The 21,463-nt window shown below is 49.0% G+C and overlaps 1 protein-coding gene across 2 annotated transcripts in view; it reads left to right on the top strand.

Annotated features, from left to right (window-relative positions):
• Nucleotides 1–21,463, top strand: part of COL17A1 (collagen type XVII alpha 1 chain) — a 51,655-nt gene that overhangs the window by 12,994 nt on the left and 17,198 nt on the right. For both annotated transcript variants that reach the window (XM_024253736.3, XM_024253735.3), the window contains exons 9-31: nt 3,454–3,612; nt 4,231–4,302; nt 5,720–5,791; nt 6,575–6,643; nt 7,765–7,926; nt 8,327–8,401; nt 9,835–9,879; nt 10,850–11,050; nt 12,024–12,245; nt 12,595–12,624; nt 12,989–13,015; nt 13,878–13,904; nt 14,014–14,076; nt 14,856–14,960; nt 15,777–15,839; nt 16,479–16,514; nt 17,094–17,147; nt 17,339–17,374; nt 17,860–17,895; nt 18,514–18,576; nt 19,875–19,910; nt 20,155–20,226; nt 21,186–21,212. In XM_024253736.3, coding sequence (XP_024109504.3) covers nt 3,454–3,612; nt 4,231–4,302; nt 5,720–5,791; nt 6,575–6,643; nt 7,765–7,926; nt 8,327–8,401; nt 9,835–9,879; nt 10,850–11,050; nt 12,024–12,245; nt 12,595–12,624; nt 12,989–13,015; nt 13,878–13,904; nt 14,014–14,076; nt 14,856–14,960; nt 15,777–15,839; nt 16,479–16,514; nt 17,094–17,147; nt 17,339–17,374; nt 17,860–17,895; nt 18,514–18,576; nt 19,875–19,910; nt 20,155–20,226; nt 21,186–21,212 — 1,752 coding nt within the window. The remainder of the gene's footprint in view (nt 1–3,453; nt 3,613–4,230; nt 4,303–5,719; nt 5,792–6,574; nt 6,644–7,764; nt 7,927–8,326; nt 8,402–9,834; nt 9,880–10,849; nt 11,051–12,023; nt 12,246–12,594; nt 12,625–12,988; nt 13,016–13,877; nt 13,905–14,013; nt 14,077–14,855; nt 14,961–15,776; nt 15,840–16,478; nt 16,515–17,093; nt 17,148–17,338; nt 17,375–17,859; nt 17,896–18,513; nt 18,577–19,874; nt 19,911–20,154; nt 20,227–21,185; nt 21,213–21,463) is intronic.

Here is a 21,463-nt window from a genome sequence, read left to right as displayed (position 1 = left end):
CCCCTCCACCAGCAGGGCCATGGCAGCCACTGCCCACCTGCACCTTTGTCTCCCCATCGCCCGTCTTCCATGGCCTCTCTCTCTTTCTCTGTCTCTCTCTCTTCATCTTGTACTCTTTTTTCCTTTTACATTATCTGTCTCCCCAGTTTCACCTTCTGTGTCTTTGATCTCTGTCTTTTCCAGTCTCTTTCTCTCTTGCTTATTTTCTTTTTTTTTTTTTAATCTCTCTGTCTCTGTCATCCCTGTTTTCTCTTTCCCTTACATTCAGTTTCTTCTTCTTTCTCTGGGTGCCAGCACACTCGCCATGTTAACAGCTTACTTACATTAGCTCTCTCACACTGTCCACCTTTATCTCGGCTGTTTGCTTCGGCTCTGTGGCTCCTGCCACCCCCACACCTGCAGCTGCACAGCCGGCTCCCCCTTGCCTTCAGGGTCAGCAGCTTAACTCTTTCTCTTTCTGAGCACCAGCGTGAGCCATGCCGTGGCTCCCCTCTGTCCGTCTGCAAGATGGACAGCTTTGGCTTTCTCTCTTTCTCTTTTTCCAATTTGTTTCTGACTTTTTACAAAAACCTTGTAATTCCTTAATTGGCTTTTTATTCCATCCATCAATTTTTTTTTGCAGTTTCTTAGTAATATCAGGCCAGCTTTTAGTCATAAAATTAAACTTTAAAAGGCCTTGCCCTACTAGGTCCTCTGGATCTAATCCTGATTTATTTATTTTATTTTTTTATTCCTGAGCCTCTGCAGAAATGCAGAGGGAGTCTCCTCTTTTACTTGAAGCTCGAATGCTTTTGAGACATTCTGTGTCCTTGAAGTGGACTCTTTAATCCCTTTAATTATTCATCCCCTTAGATCCTGCATTTGGGCCCGATCTTTGGGGTTATTGTTATTCCATCTGGGATTTGCATTTAGGAATTTCTGCTCAGCTGGCGGGACTCTTTGCCCGAGAGGATGCTGTTTTTCCCAAATGGTCATGGCTGCCCTTTTAATTATTCCCCTCTCTTCCCCAATAAACAGAATAGTCATAATTGACATCATCTTAGCCCAAGTACAAAAATTGGGTCCTAAAAATTGATCTAGCTGCTTTGCTACACCGTGGAGATTTTCCAAGAGCGGCCTTATTTCCTATTTAAAATTCCTAACCTTAGTACTTGTTAGAGGCACACTTACATATTCAACTTCTCCCTGTCCCACAGGGACTTCTCTAAGAGGGTACATATTAGACATCTGCTGTTTAGAAGGAATAGGGAAATTCTCAATGTCCTTCTTACATTGTTCTAATTCTTTCCTCAAGTTTGGATAAGGATTTACAGGAGCATTGGGTTTAGCTTCTTTATGATCCCCAGATTCCCCTTCCTCCAGCCTTCCTGTTACCCCCTGATTTCCCTGTCCTCTACTTTGTGAGATGTGAAGTGGAGGCAAGTGTGTTATGGGATCCCAGAGCTTTTTATTGGGTGAGGGCTTTTTACTATGCTCTTTTTTTTCCTCTTGAAGGGGGAGCATGGGGGTTAATTCACTAATTTAACAAAGAGCATAACCCATCTCCTCTTATGAGGATGGGGTTTTATTATTCACATAGAGAATTAAAGCTTGGCACACCCAATCCTCATCTGAGCCAAACTTAGGCCAAAAGACTGAAGGCTGATGAATGGGCTCTTTGGCCCAGATAACACAGTAATACTTTATCATTTTTTGCTTTTCCTTGTCCCTGGTTCGAGGGTTAGCCCTTAAAAACCTGCAGCATTTTCCCTAATGGACTATTTGGGAGAATGTTAGAGGGTGTCTTTTTAGTTCCCTCTTTTGTTGGGCAGGGGCTTTAGGTGTTTGTTTAGGGTTGTCTTGCTGCATTTTGTTGCAGCCCACAATGCATTGCAATCTTAGTTAGCTTAGGGGCTCTTCAAGTATTTGACTTATGACCTAAGTAGCTGGGCAAGCTGATAAGAACAGACAAAATGAGCTATTTTGTAGTCTAGTAAACTTTTACCTTAGACTAAACTTCTTTTGTCTGAGTGAGGGAAACTAAGTGGGGGGAACTGCTGGGGAAAGGGAGAACAATAAGCAGGCATTAGCTATCCAAGCAGGGGCCTAGTATATCCTGCTTCTTCTGTAGTTTGCTGACCTAAGCCGATTTAAGGCACTTTGTCTTGGAAATGGACCACTGTATACATTATTTCCTTCAGGAGGGAAGGCAACAAGGTGGCAGATCTATCCTGGCCTGGGGATTCAACCACGCCTTGGCAGGCCTTTCAGGCTTTGCCAGAGACCTTGAAAAGCACTGAGTATCTGCTCTTCAAGCAGTGAAAAATGTGGGCTGTACCTATCCTACCCCTGGCTGGTCACTCATTTCATATGCATAGCCCAGCCCTAAATCCTAGAGATTCTTTCCCAGGACAGTATGTTGGCCAGATCCCCCAAATGCAGAATATTGGGGAAATGTGTAGAGTTTTCATGTATTCATTCAGTGACTATTTATTAAATGTCTCCTCTATGCCAAGCACCAGGCATTGAGGAAAAGCAATGGACAAGAGAGACACAGTCACTGCCCTTGTGGACAGTGGGTCTCTGGAGGAAGTCAGAAAACCAACATGTCCCAGTCAAGTAGGATGAGCATTGTTCAGCAGTTCCATATTACATGTCCTCCAAGTGCAAGGTAGGTTCTGTGGAAGGCAGAAATATAAATTAGCAGAGCCATGGAGGGAGGTGAGGGAAAAAGCCAGATCTACTATGATAGGAAACATCCCTCCCATTCACTACTGGAGAAAAGCCTAGAGATTGTGATCTTTCTTGTTTTTCACCCTAAAGCCAAAACATCAGGGCACTTTCTGACCTGCATGGCTGGCTCCCTCTCATAGACAAATAAGCAGAACTGGCCCCAAATATGAAGAAGCAGGAAAATCCCCTCTTGGGGGCACAGTGTCTGGCTGGTACATAGGAATGTTTAAGGAGGGTGGAACCAGAAAAGGCTGCCATGCATGCAGTGTGGCCCCAGACCAAGGGCTCCCCTGCCCAGGCATGCACCCTGCAATGGCCATGGTGACTGGAAAGAAGTTCGTTTTGGGGTCTTATTTGTTGCTCCTGAAAGAACTGTTCCCTCAGTGTCTTTGAAGATGGAGGAGTCAGCAACAGGTGGAGAGGAATGCCATTGGTGGGACAGCCCACCAGGAGATGGGGAGCCAGGTTTAGAAGGAGAAATGGGTGGACCCCAAGGCAAAATTTGGCTACCTCAGATTTTACCAGGAGCCAGCTAAAATTTCTAATCCAAGAGATAATGATTTCACCAGCTCTGAGATTTCAGATGGAAACCACCCCAGGTTCCTGGACTGAGAAAGTTCCTGAAATGTGGGGCTTTCAATGCCCAAACCAGGAAATCCCAGCAAAATGAGGTGACTAGATTCCCCAGCAGGGAGTGTTGACTTGTCTCTCACTGGGTTGTGTGCATGTGTCTGTTTCCAGTGTCAGGCACCTACGATGCAACTATCCTGGATGCTAACCTTCCGTCCCATGTGTGGTCCTCCACCCTGCCCGCAGGGTCCTCCATGGGGACCTATCACAACAACATGACAACCCAGAGCTCGTCCCTCCTCAACACCAATGCCTACTCTGCGGGATCAGGTATCTGGCGGGCAGCCCACACCCTCTCTCACCCCTGAACTCATCATGCCTCTATCCTGGAGCTGGATGACCCTCAGAATGTTTGCCATCCTCAGGGCCTCCTGGAGAGGCTTTCTGTGGCCAAACATCCCAGGAGATTCCCCCTGGAACTTCAGTTCAATTCAATCTAGAAGGTGTTTCTTCTGGTGCGTCCCCTTTAGAATACATAGCACAGTGTATCAGGAAAACTGGAAAGAACACTGAAAATGGATGTAGGAGATCAGTTTCATTTCACATGAATTGACGGTGGGGCCTTGAATAAGACATTTGACTTCTCTGAGCTTCAGGGACCATCTCTGTAAAGTAGGGTCACTCACAAGAGAGCCTTTGGCTGGACCCACTATTCACTCCAGGTCTGACAGACCTGAGATCACCTGTTGGCTGTGACCCAAGGTGCAGTGCAGGCTAGTGTTTCATTCTCTGCTGCAAGGCAAGAGCCTGTTTTTCCTAAAAACAAGAATTTACCAAAATATAAAAACCCAATCCTGGCATTTCTTCTGGTGCTTCTGTGGTATCCGAATCTCTATCCCTGTCTGGGCCAGATGTCCCTCTCACCAGCCTTCCTCTTTGCCCCTGCAGTCTTCGGAGTTCCAAATAACATGGCGTCCTGCTCACCCACTTTGCACCCTGGACTCAGCACTTCCTCCTCAGGTCAGTGTCACCATCTTGAGATGACTTTTCCAGGCTATTTGCATAGAAGTGTTAGGATGCTTCACCTGAGAGCGTGAAGGCCTTTCTTCCATGCATACTGCAGCCCAGAAGCAGAGGCACAGGGTTGCACAGAGCCTGCCCTCAACCACAGGGAGAACTCAGACCTCAAGGGAAAAGCCTCAGGCGAGTGAACATGAGCCCACATTGATGTGCGTATTCTAAGGTGGTGCCTTTATTTTCTGGAAGAGTTGGAGGACTGGAAATGAAGGGTCTAAGGGAATCATAGTGTAGGACATTTTCAGGGTAAAGGCGTTGTTAATTTAGAAGGATTTTATTTCAGATCTTTTAAAGAAAAATAGAATTCGTTGAGTAACTACTTTCAGATCTTTCTATAAATATAACACACAGTTTGTTGGAGTAACTACATTGGGGTAAATAATGTTACTGCTTAGCTTCCAATGCAAACATACAACAATTTTAAAGAAATATTTATTTGCTATGTTTCCACATACATCTTAAGAGCCTATATGTAAATATTACCAGCCTACATCTTTTCTTTTTAAAGGAGTCTGCCTTCTCCCTGTGATAATGTAACTAATAAACATAATGATGTGGGCCTTGTTTATTTACTTGACTGACATAGAGGCAAGTACAAGTTTTGCATTCAGATTTTCAGCACCTTCCTCCAGTTGACTAGAGGCCCACCAAATCCAGAAGACATTGGCTACATGTTTTATTTCTTCTGCCTTTGCTATTTTGCTTTGCAAAGTCCTGATAAAAAACCAGGTCCCAAGGGAAGGTGGGCTGATATCAGATCCTTGATATTGTGCCCCAAATAACAAAGCTGCTGGCCAGGAGGAATAAGCTCCTGCACGTTGTTGAAAACAAACAAACAAGCAATCAAATAAACAAGGAGCCTTTGAAATCATAGTGGAGGTGGGGGAGTTTTATGTGTTTGTGTCAGGAGAAGGAAGGGCTAACGGGAATACTAGGAGTTTGCCAAGTTAGTGCCTCTCAGCACCCGAGGTGTCTGTGTCCATATCCTAAGCTTACAGTTCCCACACTGTGCACCAAGGCACCCCAGGGTGTCACAGGAAACAGGGAACCCCTACGATATTTTTAAATTTTGAGAGCTCTGTCAGCAACATCTGTCAGACCTTGTGCAAACTACTGCTTTTAACTTGGATGGACCTAACTACGTGATAAGTAGAACTGTTAGTAATTTTTGGCCTGGGGTAGGTAGGTGGGGGTATTAACAAATTTACTACATTACAAAGAGTGTGAGAATCGAGGAAGTTTGGGAATCTGTCAGCAAAAGCATTGATTATGAAAGTGGTCTGGGACTCTGGGAGCCATCCTAAGCCACGGGACATCCTGCGTGCTCCCTGTACTCACCTGACCTCGGTTGTTTTCACAGTATTTGGCATGCAGAACAATCTGGCCCCCAGCTCGACTACCCTGTCCCATGGCACCACCACTACTTCCACAGGTCAGTAGGCGAGGGTTGGAGCTTAGGCGCTGGGAAGTGACACCTCTTTGCAGCTACAACTCACTGAATTAGCAGACCCAAAACGTCCCTGAAAATCAGTTGACCTTTCCCACCAAAGACACAACACTCAAGATATCAATCTTGATCATTAACTGGCTCAGACATGAGTCAAGCACACAGGGAAGGCTGTCCTGTCAACAGCATCACCTTGTAAGGCATCACTTGTATGTTCCTGTGTCTCTCACAGCCAAACTGGTTAGGTTGGTGGTCTCGCCAGCTCACTGCTATCCTTGACAGCCCACTGTCACTGCAAATCAATCATCTGGTTGATTTTATGGTTCACCCCCTATAGGTTGCTGCCGCTGTGCAAACCTGGGGGTGGCTGGGGACATGAAACCTAGGTCAGCCTTTGCCTCCAACTTGCCTGCTACTTAATTGTAGGAGAAAGTCTAACACACATGAGACAATGAGAGGCTCTATAAGACAATGGGAACAAGTGATAGGCTGTGCAGAGCAGGTGTTAAGGGCTGTAGGAGTTCAGGAGAGAAGGAGATGCATGAAGGTCTAGGAGGACTTCCTGGAAGTAGCTAGAAGGATGAGGAGGATTATACCTAAGAACGTTCCATCTAAACCCTCATTACTGTCCCCATGGCTGGAGAGAGTTGATTCATCATCTGCTTTTCACTGGAGAGGGTCGGGGTACCTCTCTGCCAGGGCTGACCAGGCTTCTCCTGAGTCACCTGGAACCACCCTCCCATGCTGATCCAGCTTCCTTTCTTGCAGCATATGGGGTGAAGAAAAACATGCCCCAGAGTCCTGCGGCTGTGAACACTGGCGTTTCCACCTCTGCCGGTGAGTGCTGCTCCCAGCTGTCAGGGGTCAGGCTGGTGCACAGGGAGGATTACTCTGCAGTAATCCTGCCTGTGTATCCTTCCAACACACATGGTATACTGGAAGAGGAAATAGGACCCATAAGTGGTCTTAGGCCTGCAAATGCAACTTGCCCCAAGGGCCTCTTGGATGTTTCCATGAGTGAATAAAGGTGAACATTCCCATGAATGTTCCTATCAGAAGGGGGCAGGAAGCTCCACCCTCCATACCTGCCTAGGGCCAGGCACTTGCACATTAGCCACTGCCCTTGACTGGAAGCCTTTGGCCTTCACCTGTTACATGCAGCTCATGGAGCCCTCAGAAACTGCGGGCACCCTCCCTACTTTCTACAGAATCTATATCAACTTTGTCCACATATTTCAGCACCATACAGTGAGCTGTTTCCTCCATTGTTCTAATCCTAGTGTGTTGTCTTCCATTCAACAATTCATTTATTGGAAAGCCTTTACTGAGCACCTTCTTTGTGTCAGATGGACAGTGTTCTAAGTGCTGACAGTACAGCAGTGAACACAACAGGATAGATTCCTGCCTTCACTAAGCTGATGTCAGTGGTGGAGGCAGACGACAAACACAAAGTATGCAAGATAATTACAGAAAAGGATACAGATTATAAGGACAGCAATAAGTAATGTAGTAGAGATGGGAGTGTGTGTATGAGGGTGAAGTGCTTTAGGTGGGGTAGTCAGCTAAAGCCTCCCCAAGAAGGCAACTCTTAAGACCTGGAGGATAAAAATGAATCCAAGTTAGTTAAGGAAGTACTTGCCTGACTGGGGGACTTTTACCCATTCAGTAAAGATCCTATTATCTCCAGGAGGGGAGGCAGCCCCATAAACCAGCCATCCAGAGCTTCTGACATTGACCCAAACTCTTGGTGGCCAGGCCCAGCCAGGCATAGAGGGTGTCCTTGGTCCCCAAGATGCTTCATAGTAACCACTGACAGCAAGAACAGGAGACCCTCATACACACCTGCTAATTTACCTCCCTCCCCCTTCTCTTTCTTCTGCTTCCTCTTCTTGTCTTTTCTCCCCTCTCCCTTCTCCTGGCACATGTCCTTCCTTCTTACCCATTTTCTTTCTCCCCAGCCTGCACCACAAGTGTGCAGAGCGATGACCTTTTGCACAAGGACTGCAAGTTCCTGATCCTAGAGAAAGACAACACACCTGCCAAGAAGGAGATGGAGCTGCTCATCATGACCAAGGACAGCGGGAAGGTCTTTACGGCCTCCCCCGCCAGCATCGCTGCAAGTGCGTCAGATCCTGTGTGGCTTGGGTTTCAGAAGAAAGGCAAATAGTGTAATAGACCAAATGTCCTAGCAAGGTGGTTTGGGACCCTATGAGTAATGAAACCACAGCCATCCCATTCTAATGAAAAGCACCTGTCTGAATAGTATGTTCCAGGGTCTGCCTTGAATGCAGATGAGCTGAGAAAATTCAGGCAAAGAGCTCTCAGAGAGGCATTTGGGCGACAGTAAGTCTAACCGCAAACACAGATCAGGGGAGATGAACCCCAGGAAAGAGGGGCTCTTCTTACGAGTCTAACCTAGACCCTCCCAAGCAGGGTAGTGGGCGAGAGCGGGGGGAACATAGGACAGAGTTGAGAGGTTGAGAAGAGAATATGCCAGGTTATAATGGGTTCTGTGCATAGCTTCTTTTTCAGAAGACACCCTAAAAAAGCAAGCTGCCTACAATGCTGACTCAGGCCTAAAAGCCGAAGCTAATGGTAAGAACAAATATGATTATTGTCCACCTTGACTTCAGCCAGGCCACATTTCATTTCATTGTCTTCGGAGACCTTGCTACTCAAAGTGTGGTCCATGGGCCAGCAGCATCAGCCACACCTGGGAGTGTGTTAGAAAAGCAGGATCCCAGCCCTAGCTCAGATCTACTGAGTCAGAAGCTGCAGTTCAACAAGCTTCCCAGGTGATTTGCATTTGCATTATTGAAGCAAAAGCCTGCCTCTGCCATGTCTACGATGGCATTTGTTTTCTCATTTTACTTTTTCTCCATAATCTTCAGAACTAATAGAAAAATGCTTTGCAAAGCGCTTGTTAGCTTTATTTTTTTTTCTTCCCAAATATCTGCGTTCTTTGTCCGATAACCACATTTCTTCACGATGCCCTATAGGACTCTCTCCAAATCACTGATTTCAGGGAGGTCAGTAAAGGAAGGAAAATGTTAAGTCATAGAACATTTTCAAATAAATGCCAATCAAATCAGTTATCACTTTAACAAGGTGAGAGATTGGAACCTGATTGTAAGTCTTTAAAGTTAGCAGTTCCTGACATTTTAGGGGTAGGTCTAGGGCTGTGGAGTCAAAAGATCCTTTTCAGAATCTGATGAAAGGTATGAACAAATTGCCCAGTAAATTCTACACATGCCCACAAACACTCAACTTTCTTTTTTTTTTTTTTTTGAGACGGAGTCTCGCTCTGTTGCCCAGGCTGGAGTGCAATGGCATGGTCTCAGCTCACTGCAACTTCTGCCTCCCGGGTTCAAACGATTCTCCTGCTTCAGCCTCCCAAGTAGCTGGGACTACAGGCATGTGCCACACACCCAGCTAATTTTTTTGTATTTTTAGTAGAGACGGGGTTTCACTATGTTGGCCAGGCTGGTCTCGAATTCCTGACCTCATGATCTGCCCACCTCGGCCTCCCAAAGTCCTGGGATTACAGGCGTGAGCCACCGTGCCTGGCCTAAACACTCAACTTTCAAATAGCATCATGGACTCAGGAACAATCCTCCTCCAAGCTCATCCTTCTCATTCCCAATTCGTTCCACCCCAGGTCAGGAACTTGTGTTCAGAGTCCCTTAACCAAGAAATCAGAGTCATTTCTCACAACCACACTTATTGTTTGAATGCAAGCGGCACCCATAACTTGGTGTTACAAAAATGTTTTGAGGTGTAAAGGTTTAAGGTCATAAGAGAATTAAAACATAGTGCTTTCTTTCACCATTAATTGTTTGCCAAGCCATGTCTTCAAGGATGTAATTATCACAAATATCAGAGTGAGGACTGAGCTGCTGGATGTTCCTGCATGTTGTTGAAAGCAAGTTTATTAAGAAAGTAAAGGAATAAAAAAATGGCTACTCCATAGGCAGAGCAGCTAGCTCCTCCAGTTTAAAACTCAGGTCAACCTGTGTTTGTCCTTTCAGGAGACCTGAAGACTGTGTCCACAAAGGGCAAGACCACCACTGCAGGTGGGTGAGAACCGCGAACCCTGCAGTGACAGGATCCAACGGGGCTGCTTATGGCTAATGGACCAGATGATGGTCCCTCGCCTGGAAGCAGTGCACAGAAGCCACCAGACTCTAAAGAGTTTCCCTAAAGGCTCAGAAGGCAGCAGGGTGGGAGTCAGGGGAGCGGCAGGCTGTGGGTCAGAGGTGGCCGCAGAAGGAGCTTAGCTCAGGGGATAAAGCTAACAGGCCCCTCGCCCCCAGCTGCCCCTAATTTTAACACTTGTTAATTAGGTTGTCTCCTAACACGGCAGGGTGACTGTGTCTTTACACAGCAGCCCAAGAAGAGACTAAGCCATGCACACCTCTAGCCCCTTAGCCTTTCCTCATTTCCTTCCACTGCCTTGTGATAGAAGCAGGTCAAGTCTTACCACGCCATTTTAGGGAACTAAAAACACTTTTCATTACAAAAAACATTGTTTTAATTCACTAGGCACCCCTGAAGAGCTGAGTATAATTCTAGGCGCTGTGAGGATTAAAGAAAGCACTGTGTGAACTGAGGCATGGAGATGGGAACGCTTTAGGTTTGGGCCCAGTCAGATGCAGATCAATGCTATATTCAAAATAAAGATGTTTAAGCCTCGTGCTGTGCTGCTAACTCCTCTGCTGTTTTACATGCCTTGTCCCATTTCATTCAACAACCTTCCCAAGAAGTAGGCAATCTTTTAACCCCATGTTATAAAAACGGAAACAAAGGTGAAGTGACCTTCTCAGGGTCACAAAGCTGGAGCCAGGATTGCCAGACTTCTGGTCAGCACCAGTCAGGCCTTGTGCTCAGTCCAGGAGCCAGCCCTGTCCTGCGTGGAACAGCACAGGAACTTGAAAGCCCCCAGTCACAGTCACTCAGGCCAGAAAGTCACCAAAAGTCAGAGAAACTGGAGGGAAAAGGCAGGAGCTGCCTGCATTTGCTTAATTTTCCCTGTCTCTTTCACAGACATCCACAGCTACGGCAGCGGTGGTGGTGGTGGTGGCAGTGGAGGAGGTGGCGGTGTTGGTGGTGCTGGAGGCGGCCCTTGGGGAGCAGCGCCAGCCTGGTGCCCCTGCGGCTCCTGCTGCAGCTGGTGGAAGTGGCTGCTGGGCCTGCTGCTCACCTGGCTGCTACTCCTGGGGCTGCTCTTCGGCCTCATTGCTCTGGGTATGTGGCAAAGGCATCAGGGCAGCCTGTGTGGTAGGAGGCAGGCCGGCCCCACTGCCTGTCAGAAAGGCAGGAATCTGTGAGTGGGCCCACGTGTTAGGGCGCGAGGGGACCTGAATGCATTGGTACAGACCCTTGTTACCACAGATGAGGAAACTGAGGCCCCAGGAGGTACCTGGCCAGAGACATGCTGCCACTTAGTGGTGGAGCTGAATTTGGATGCAGCACCTGATGCCCAGCCCCACCCTTGCTGCACCTGTAGGCCCTGGTCTAAGCACCTGGCTGCCCTTAGTAACAAGGTCACAACTTTCTTAGCCTTTTTGACTTTTGCTGTTTCCCAGCAGCCATATCTGTTTCTTTTCTTTCTTTTCTTTTTCTTTCTTTCTTTTCTTTTTTTTTTGAGACGGCATCTGGCTCTGTCGTCCAGGCTGGAGTGCAGTGGTGCAATCTTGGCTCACTGCAACGTCCGCCTCCTGAGTTCAAGCGATTCTCCTGCCTCAGCCTCCTGAGTAGCTGGGACTACAGGTGCATGTCACCACACCTGGCTAATTTTTTGTATTTTTAGTAGAGATGGGGTTTCACTGTGTTAGCCAGGATGGTCTCAATTTCCTGACCTCATGATCTGCCCCCCTTGGCCTCCCAAAGTGCTGGGATTACAGGCGTGAGCCGCTGCGCCCGGCCAGCCATATCTATTTCTATCAGCTCTCATACCACCTCACAGGGAGAGTGAGGACAAGCTTTGTCACCCAGCTCAGATAAGAAGACTGACTCCCAGGTCAGGTTTCTTTAAGGCTCTGCTGTGGTGCTGAGCAGCTAATCCTGCTGGTGGCCACGGCAGATTATCTCTGCCTGAGTATTCTAGCGTGAAGAAGCCACCACAGGCCCCAGTCCCTTGTGTCAGGCTCCCCACAAGGAGCAAGTGTATGAAGGCGAAGGACCGGGCCCTCAGTGATGTAGCGTGTGTCTGTTGCAGCGGAGGAGGTGAGGAAGCTGAAGGCTCGTGTGGATGAGCTGGAGAGGATCAGGAGGAGCATGCTGCCCTATGGAGACAGCATGGATAGAATCGAAAAGAACCGCCTCCAGGGCATGGCACCCGCGGCGGGAGCAGACCTGGACAAAATTGGGCTGCACAGCGACAGCCAGGAGGAGCTCTGGATGTTCATGAGGAAGAAGCTAATGATGGAACAGGAAAATGGTGAGAGCATCGCTGGGCACAGGGCCAGCTCCCCTGAGTCCCTTTCTTCTTTGCATCTATGTGGTATGTGTGCATGGGCTGTGGGCACCATCATCTAGCCCACTCTCAGCCTCTCTCCTCTCAATAGCCCTGAGAGGTAGGTGGGACCAAGACTGTGGTCCCACTTTAGTCCTGGAAAAACTGAGTTCTGGAAAGAAGAATTGCCCAAGATCACTGGACTAGCCAAATTTAGAATCTGATCTCTAGTCTTTGCCTCAGTTTCTTCTTCCCATACCATGATCCCCTTATTGTGCGTGTGTGTGTGTGACAGGAGATGTGAAGCTGACTCAGGATTTGCTTTTTCTTGCAGGAAATCTCCGAGGAAGCCCTGGCCCTAAAGGTATTGCCATGGATTGAACCTTGTCTCTGATTCATTTCCTGCAGTTGGAAGTGAGTTTTCTGGGTGGATTAGAAAACTTTTTCTTTGTTCTAAATGGAAGGATGAAGAACTGAATGATCTTATGGTATCTGTTGGGAGGGTTGAGATTTGGTTTTAGTCAGAATATCTTAGATAAGGCAGCATCTAAGAGAAGCCCAGCAATGAGCCCAAATGACATAGACTCTGGGACTGGGAGGGAATTGCCTCATGTCGCCTCACCTTGAAATACAGGTTACATCTTGTCAAATGGTTTTAAAATACAAGGCAAAGTATGGCCTTTGGGTTCTTGCCCCATCTCACAGTTTTCATATCTTTCTGGTTTCAGGTGACATGGGAAGTCCAGGCCCTAAAGGTAATTATAACATGGGCATTTTTACCTTAAATATTAGCAAGTGTTAATTGTTTCAAACAATCAGCAAGTGTCAGAAAACCCACCTTGCACTCCAAGAAGTAATTTGACAACAGATGGGACAGGTGTGTGAGGAGGAGAGGTTTCCAATCCCAGGGACCTTTGGCTGGACACAGAGCAGCTCTCCTTTGTCCAGCTGACCAGGGTTGGTGAGCTTCCCTGTGCACAGGAATCTCCAGAAGAGTTTGGGCCCCATTTCCCAAGCCTCTGACTCAGGGGTTATGGATGTGGGCAGGACTCTTTATCTTAGTCATCCTCAGTGATTCTGCAGCCAGAAGAATACTGAGCACCACGTTCAAGATGACAGGATCCCACCTCTCTCCAGCTCCCCCCTCACTTCCTAGGCAACCCCAGGGCAGGAAGTCAGCTCCTCCACTTTGGGGCCCTCGAGTCTCTTCTTTCCCTTCAGATCCTTGCCACCCACACCCTCGCATATACCTGGGTCATTGTCCCAGGCTTCCTTCCCCAAGGCTCCAGCCTGCACACCCCTCCTGACCATGTTAGCAGTGGGGACTGATACTGCCAGAGTACCTGAACCTGCAGTTGTCAGATAAAACACAGGACTCCCAGTTAACTTTGCAGATAAACAACAAATAATTTTTCACTATAACTTGTCCCAAATATTTCATGGGACATACTTATAACTAAAACTATGTGTTGTTTATCTGCAATTCAAATGTAACTGGACATCTGCATTTTTATTTCCTAAGTTTGGCAACCCTACCCAAATCCCACTAGTGACTTCTTTGGGAATTGGGCACAGTCTTCTGGCTGACCACTCTCTCTTTTGCCTTTGTTCCTGCAGGAGATCGAGGGTTCCCTGGGACTCCAGGTATGTACTGTCTGATGACTTCCAGGCCTGCCGGTGTTGCAGCTGCTCAATCCTAGCTGATGACTTCTGGGAGGAAAATAGGGGCTGAGATATCTTTGTGTGTCCACAGGTATCCCTGGGCCCTTGGGCCACCCAGGTCCAGAAGGACCAAAGGGTCAAAAAGGCAGCATGGGTAAGAAACACATTTTTCTTTATTCATTTATTCCTCATTATTTCATTCATTTAAAAAACATTCATTAAGTGCCTGCTGTATGTGAGGCCTTGTTTTAGGCTCTGGAGAGACATCAGTGAACCAAACAGAGAAACCCTGCTGTTGTGGAGCTGAGATTTGGGTTGGGGAGAAAGACAGTAACTGTGAGAAATAGTGAAGTCTATAGCAGGTTACGGGTGATGCATGACATGGGAAAGGACAGCCTGGAGGGATTTTGGGAATGAGAGCTGGGGAGAGTAATTTTATACAGGGAAGCCAGGGAAGGCCTCCCTGAGGGGCCGCCATTTGAGCAAAGATTTGAAGGGCAAGAAGGAGCCAAACAGGAGAGATCTAGGGAAAACATTCCAGGCAGAGGGAGCAGCCAAGGCCAAGGCCCAGGCCCCAGGCGATTTTTAAGGAGCATCAGGGAGGAGAAGACCTCTGAGCTGGAAAGTCCAAAGGGATGGGCCGAGAGGAGGCAGGCTGTGTGGGGCCTCAGAGGCCAGGGTAAGGACTTCGGCTTTGACTCTGGGTGAGTTGAGAAGCCATGTGCTGGTTTGGGGCAGAGGTAGAACATGATCTACTCACATTTTCAAAGGGTCACTCTGGCTTCCAGGTTGAGCCAAGGCTATGGGGTCCAGGAGAGAAGCAGGGAGGCCAGGGAAGGGCTCCAGGCAAGCGTCTGCCATGGGAGGCTGCCTGTGGAGCCCTTAGCTGGGGCACAGGATCCTAACTTGGAGGCTGGCCATCCCTGTCTTTAGGAGATCCTGGCATGGAAGGCCCCATGGGCCAGAGAGGGCGAGAAGGCCCCATGGGACCTCGTGGTGAGCCAGGGCCTCCTGGATCTGGAGAGAAAGGGGAAAGAGGTAAGAGGCAATTCCTTCACCGGCAGAGTTAGCTATGCCTGTGCTTCCTTCTCTCTGTCAACACCCGTCCCTCCTTCACTCTGTCTCCCTCTCTCCCTCCTTCCTTCATTTACTGAGCACCCACCCTGAGTCAGGGTCTGTGCTAGGCCCTGCAGAGACGCTGGGCATAGGCTGGGCTGCAGGGCCAGGCCTAGGGCTGAGAACCCATCTGACATCCCTGGAATCCACCGGGAAAGTGGTCGCAGGAGCAGTGGCCTTCCCGGAGTTGGGTGGTAAGGAGGGTGAGGAGTCAGGCCGAGGTGGGGCTCAGTGGGCAGGGCAGGGCAGAGTCAATTGTAAGGTGGAGTGAGGCACAGACCTTTGAGCCTTTCCTGGCTGGAAGGAGGCCAAGAGGGAGGTGGGGAAGGCCCCAGACGTAGGTTCAGTGCTGGAGAGGCTGGGGAAGGTGTTGCAATTCCATCCTTAACTATGAGACTGCTTTTGTCAGGGGAAACCAAGACAGATACCAGAAATCTTCTTAATGCTAACAGACTGTGAGCAGGAAGCTTTATTTTCCGTTTTACTTTCTCTTTAAAATATTGCTCAACCAGACAATAAAATTTATTGAGTGCCTACTAGGTGCCAAACTCCATAGACTATAAAGTCTCTGGTGGTATAAACTAAGGAGTTTTGCTGATAAGTGGCCTCACTGGGGCACCAAATGGATCCAAGACCACTAGCACGGTGGGAAGCATCCCCTCCAAATGACAGTGCCAGGATAGGGGGCAGCCACACTGGGGCCTCTCCCAAAGTGCTCATCCCTCCGTTTCTCTTCAGGGGCTGCTGGTGAACCAGGTCCTCATGGCCCACCTGGTGTTCCAGGTTCTGTGGGTCCCAAAGGTAAGTCCAGTGTGCAGGAAGGAATCAAAGTTTTCCAGAGGAGAAGCCACATTCAGGATGGATCACAGAGAAGAGGCCCTGGGACCCCAGACAGCCCTAACCCCCTGCCCCAGGCCTGTGCAGGGGTGGTGGGTGGGTCCAAAGAGCATCCCCCAGAAAAGCAGTCCCTGGGGAGTGAAGACCAGGGCTGTAAGTTTAGCCCCATAATGGGCTTGGGGCCATGTTTCCATCTCTCTTCAATGGCCCCATTATGTGATCCCTAAGCGGGTGGATGGATCATTCAGGAAATCAGAAGTTAGACCATTTCCTTGACTGACTGCGGCCCAGATGCACACACCAAAAGTAACATGTCTGGGCAACCCAGGGAGAATGGGCCCCTTCTCAAAACACAAATGTTCTACTGCCCCAGCCCAAATGTTCTACTCTGACCAGGAAAGAGCAAAGGGTAGTTTGATCCCACTCAGCTGCAGCCCCCTCCCTAAGGAGGGCATGCACTGGGGTCACTCCTGGCCTGCAATACACTCACACAGCCCTCACCTGGAAGACAGCGTCCCCAACCCCCACCTGCCCTGCACCGGGGCCAGATGTCCCCACCTGTACCTGCCCCTCTGCTGATTGCTGTCTCATCCTCCTTCTCAGGTTCCAGCGGCTCTCCTGGCCCACAGGGCCCTCCAGGTCAGTGTACTGCTTCTTGTAAATAGGTTCTGTTTCTGGGGCAGCGGTGGCAATGTTAAAAGGAAAACCAAATATTTTTAAAGCCAAAGAAGCAATTATAAAGCAAGCCTCCTATAGATATAGAATTCAAGTCTGCATGTGTGTCTCCTGTGGCAGAGGTTGGGCTCCCTGATATGTCCTGTCCAGATCCCTTCTGACCTGGCTTAGGACTTGAGACCCTCCAGCAGTTTCAGCAATGGAAGTCCCCATCCTGCCTCCATCTGAGCAAGCACCTGCCTCTGTCTTGTCCCCTATGGCCACAGAGCTTGTCCTGCTGTCTTGAGAATCTTGAGCTGTGGCCAGTGCCTCTGCCAAGGCTCTACAGTGTGTTCTAATGCCTGTTCATCAGCAGGGGCAAGGAACCTGGGCCAAAATGACTTAAAAAGGACTTGGGAAGGAGTCCATGGAAAGCATCCTTTGACTTTTACTATAGGGTGTGTGCATATGTGTGCCTGTATGTGTGCATGTGTGTGCATACATGTCTCATCATTCCAAAGCTAGGGATACTCATCTGCGTGCATGGTTTCTTCTGCCGGGCAGGTCCTGTAGGTCTCCAAGGGCTCCGAGGTGAAGTGGGACTTCCTGGTGTCAAAGGTAAGCTGGAGGGAGGCATGGGGGGACAGTGAGGGTCTGATGGACACGACCCACAGCCTATGCAGGCTGACAAGTGCAAGAGGGGAAGGAGAAGTCAGGATTGAGGGAGCCTGTCTTCAGAGACAGACATTGCCCCTTCCTGGTTGTCCCCTGTAGGGCATTTTACACCAAGGTGTCCATTTCCTTTTTAGGTGACAAAGGACCAATGGGACCACCAGGACCCAAAGGTATGTCACTCACTGCTGCTCCATCATTACCAGGGCCTGCCTCACTCCTGGGAGCCCAGATGGGACCCTCACTGTAGGGTCTGAGGGTGCACAGGACCTGGACCAAGATCTCATTCTAATCTAACCTCTCAGATAGGGAAACTGAGGCACAAAGAAGGGAAACAAAGCACTAACATCACATTGAATTCTAGGGTGGCGAGTGGTTCTCGGGGTGGTGAAGACACAGAATTCCAAGGCATCTGACCATGGCACCAATTTGTGCAACAGCAGGGGCTGGGGAGTCAGTTTGTAGTGGGGAACTGACTCTGCCAAAGATCATATGTGCTCCTTTGGCTGCATTAATGATGTGTTCTCACCAACATCCGCTGACAGGAGTTCACAGATACAGTGAGAACTACCCTGCAGCCAGGGACCCTGTTACTGGATGAGAGTGTTTTCCTTGCTCACAACTGTGGCTTTTTCTGCCTCCCCCTTGTTTGTTTTAGGTGACCAGGGTGAGAAAGGACCTCGAGGCCTCACAGGTCAGTCTGTCTTGGGAATCTACTTTAATCTATCCACAACTTTTGTAAATCTATCAGTCGCTAGGCTGGAAAAAATCCAGAAGTAAGAGACTGAATCTGTTTAAAACCCTTCAGGGAACTTGTGATCTAGAAAAAACACAAGACGAGAAAATAAAGCCTGGAGTGGAGGATAAGGAGGTATCCAGATGTATAGTCCAAACAGTAAATGTTTGGAGCAAAAAAGAAAGTGTAGGATTGTCTCTGATTCTTTTGGGGAATACAGTTGAGAAAATTAAGCTCTTCCCAAAGCAGCAGAAAGTTTGCACCCCTGGTATCCTCTCAACTACTGACCTCCTGCCAACTGGCATGATTATAAAGGAAATTGATAGTAATAAAGCTGTGACTCAAGGGGTGGTTTTCAGTTTCCAAGGAAATAAGACTCATGCACATGCCCATGGTTCTGATTAGCTGTGGTTTCTGGGTGAGCCCATGCCACTGCCCAGGGGTTCCAAGTGGCCCTGACCATGGAATCAAAGCAGAAGCTGACTCCTTGACCTCTTGGAGGAGGGAGCAGACCACCATTGTTGAAGCCTACACAGCTTGCAAGTGTCCAACAAGCTAGTTCTTTGTCCTTTGCAGGCGAGCCTGGCATGAGAGGTTTGCCTGGTGCTGTTGGCGAGCCTGGGGCTAAAGGAGCAATGGGTAAGTGTTCCAAAGGAATGGATTCAGTGAGTTCCCCATTTGAGGGGTCACCACGACCCTAGAGAGATCTGTCTTCTAGAGCTGCCTCTCCTACTCTCTAATCTGCCCACTCCTGGTAGAGTCTCCCTTGACCAGTCATTTCTGTGTCTGGGCATCCTTTCTGGGGATCAGAGAGCTGCAGGTACCTCTGTATGTTTCTTTCCACTTTGGGAGAGGCCATGCAGGGCATGGTCCATTCACCTAAGAGCTGCCTGTGAGCTCCCCACTACCCTGGGGAAGACAGTGTTGAAGTCCTTAGGAACCTCAAGTGTTCCAGGAATCCCAGGGCTAGTCTCATGGCCAAATCCAGGTTTTTACCCTTTTGTTCACCTGAGGTGCCTGTCAGCCTGGCTGCAGAAACTGACCAAGAATCTCAGAGGTAGCTGGGTACAGTGATTCACGCCTGTAATCTCAGGGACTCAGGATGATTGCTTAAACTCAGGATTGTAGGCTAAAGTGAGCTATGATTATACCACTGCACTACAGTCTGGGTGACAGAGCAAGAATCCATCTCTCAAAAAAAAAAAAAAGCCCATGTTGAGGATCAAACCCAAGAAGGGTTTAAGCCTTACCTGTGGAGATGCAGCATCTGCACTCTCGTTCACTTCCCCAGCTGTGAGTGCTGACACTGTGCTAGGCAAGTGAGATGCTTTACCTCCCTCAAGGGGAGATAAGACTTGCATGAGGTGACAAGTGTCACGCAAGGTACAGAGTGCTGTGTATCAGGATACAGTCAAAGGAGAGATTTCTTCCAATAGGAAGGATGGAGGAGGGAACATTTCAACTGGTCCCAAAAAGTTAGAAAGATTTTAATCATGACCACTCTGGAAAATTCCATGCAGGGATGACGGCATGAGCAGGGAAAGACAAAGAAATGGGAAAGAGCAAGATATGGTCCCAGAAGGCCACCATTTTGGAGAGAGTTTACAGTAATGCCTAGAGCAGAGGAGACAAGAACATAGAGGACCTTGACTTCTAGGCCGTCAAGTAAACGCGACAAGCATTGAGCATTGAGGCTCTTGAGATGCAATGGGAAGGCACTGAACAATTCTCAACAGGAAAAGAGACAATTGCTGGTTTAGGAGAAGGGGCAGTGGGAGTACTGTATCCAGAGAGTGTGACAGACAGGGCTGTCCCATGGCTGATGGCTGCGTGGGCTCCTGGGACACAATGTGCTTCAAGGCCGCTGGGACAATAGAGGGAGGAATCACAGAAATCACTCCAGGAGCAACTGAGAGACCTTACTTCTACTTTACCAGGTCCTGCTGGCCCAGACGGACACCAAGGCCCAAGAGGTTGGTCACTGATCTGCTGCCCCCAGCCTCACTCCCGTCATAGCCCGTGTTCCAGCATGCAGCCCTCAGTCCCCTTAACCATAGTGCAGAGGAGCATACAGCATGTGGAAGTGTGCAGTGTCCAGTTCTGTTCCCCTTCTCCTTTCCACCTGCCAGCAAGTCAATTAGGAAAACCCTCAGAAACTCTCAGCTCAGATGTGATGACCAGTTTAGCTTTCCTAAATGTAAACACTTCTCTCTCTAGGTGAACAAGGTCTTATGGGGATGCCTGGAATCCGTGGCCCACCAGGACCTTCTGGAGACCCAGGAAAGCCAGGTAACAGAGCAGGAAGAGGGAGCCATGGCCCTGCTTAGTGTGTGTGTGCTTTGTGTGTGCAGATGTAGGCATGTGTGTGCGTGTGCATGCGCAGGTGTGCAGGTTGTGGGGGAAGGGGTGTATATGTGCATGCAGGCGTGCACAAATGCACCCACGTGTGACTTATCCCATTTTCCTCCAGCAGCTCAGCAGGGAACTGACATAGTGTTGGGTTGTTTTGTGTGCAGTGGCTGTAGGCCCTGGCACCTCTGGGTAACTAAGTCTGGCAATTCAGAATAGTGGGATTAACAGTTGAATACAAGAATTTCTAGAAAGGGGCAAGGACACTCTTAAAACTGCAGACTTGAAGGTCACCTCACTATCTTGCTCCTCTGAGCCCTTCCCCTCTTGTCCTCCTCTCCTGGGACTGTACTGGGCCCTCACCAACACCCACCAGGCCGAGGAGGAAGCCATTGTTAGAGTCTCCACCAAGAGCAAAGAGCAAACTTCTCAGGGCTGCAGGAAGAACAAATGAAAACCAGCCAAGAAAGCTGTGTAGTCAAGGCGGGTGGGCATTCATCGGGGGCCTCTGAGAGCAGGGGCCTCCTCAGCCTCCTTTGGCAGGTGCCCAGACAGGAGCCATAGAGGGGGAACCTGGGGCAGCACTGGGATCCGTGAGTGTTGAGCATTCTGGGTTTGTGGCTCTCCTCAGATTCCAAAAGGGTCTGTGAACCCAAATAGGCTCAGCACCATTGCCTGAGAAAGTGGTGGGTCGCTTCACTGCAAAGCCCAAAGAACTGCTCTCCATCCAGAGCTGAGAGGTCCATGGATGCTGGCTGCCCCGGCATGAGACGTGTCCTTCTGTACCCACTGACCCCTCCACTGCAGTGTCCACTGGTTTCTGCAGGTGTGGGTGTGGCTACCAGGGATGGCCTCAACCCTTCAACTCTTCCCTCTTGTGTCTGTCTGATTTTCTGTAGGTCTCACAGGACCCCAGGGACCTCAGGGTGAGTCGCTGGATCACTCCCACCTGCTGTCTCCCTCCTCCTCCTGGGGTAACTGCTTGGGCCAGGGCTTTTCCTGCAGTCACCAGAGTTTCCTCTCCTCCGCCAACTCCCTGGCACACACTCCCTTTCACTATGAGTCTTGAGAAGCACCTTAGGAAGGAAAAATAGGCACAGAACAATCTAGAACACCATTCTAGTAGAAATGAGATTAGATCGTGTGCCAATTCTGTCTGCCTGTGCCCTGTTCCCCT

Source organism: Pongo abelii, chromosome 8 (genome assembly GCF_028885655.2).
Source record: "Pongo abelii isolate AG06213 chromosome 8, NHGRI_mPonAbe1-v2.0_pri, whole genome shotgun sequence".
NCBI lineage: Eukaryota > Metazoa > Chordata > Mammalia > Primates > Hominidae > Pongo > Pongo abelii.
The sequence above is the reverse complement of the archived record's forward strand: the minus strand, read 5'-3'. Positions and strand labels throughout refer to the sequence as shown.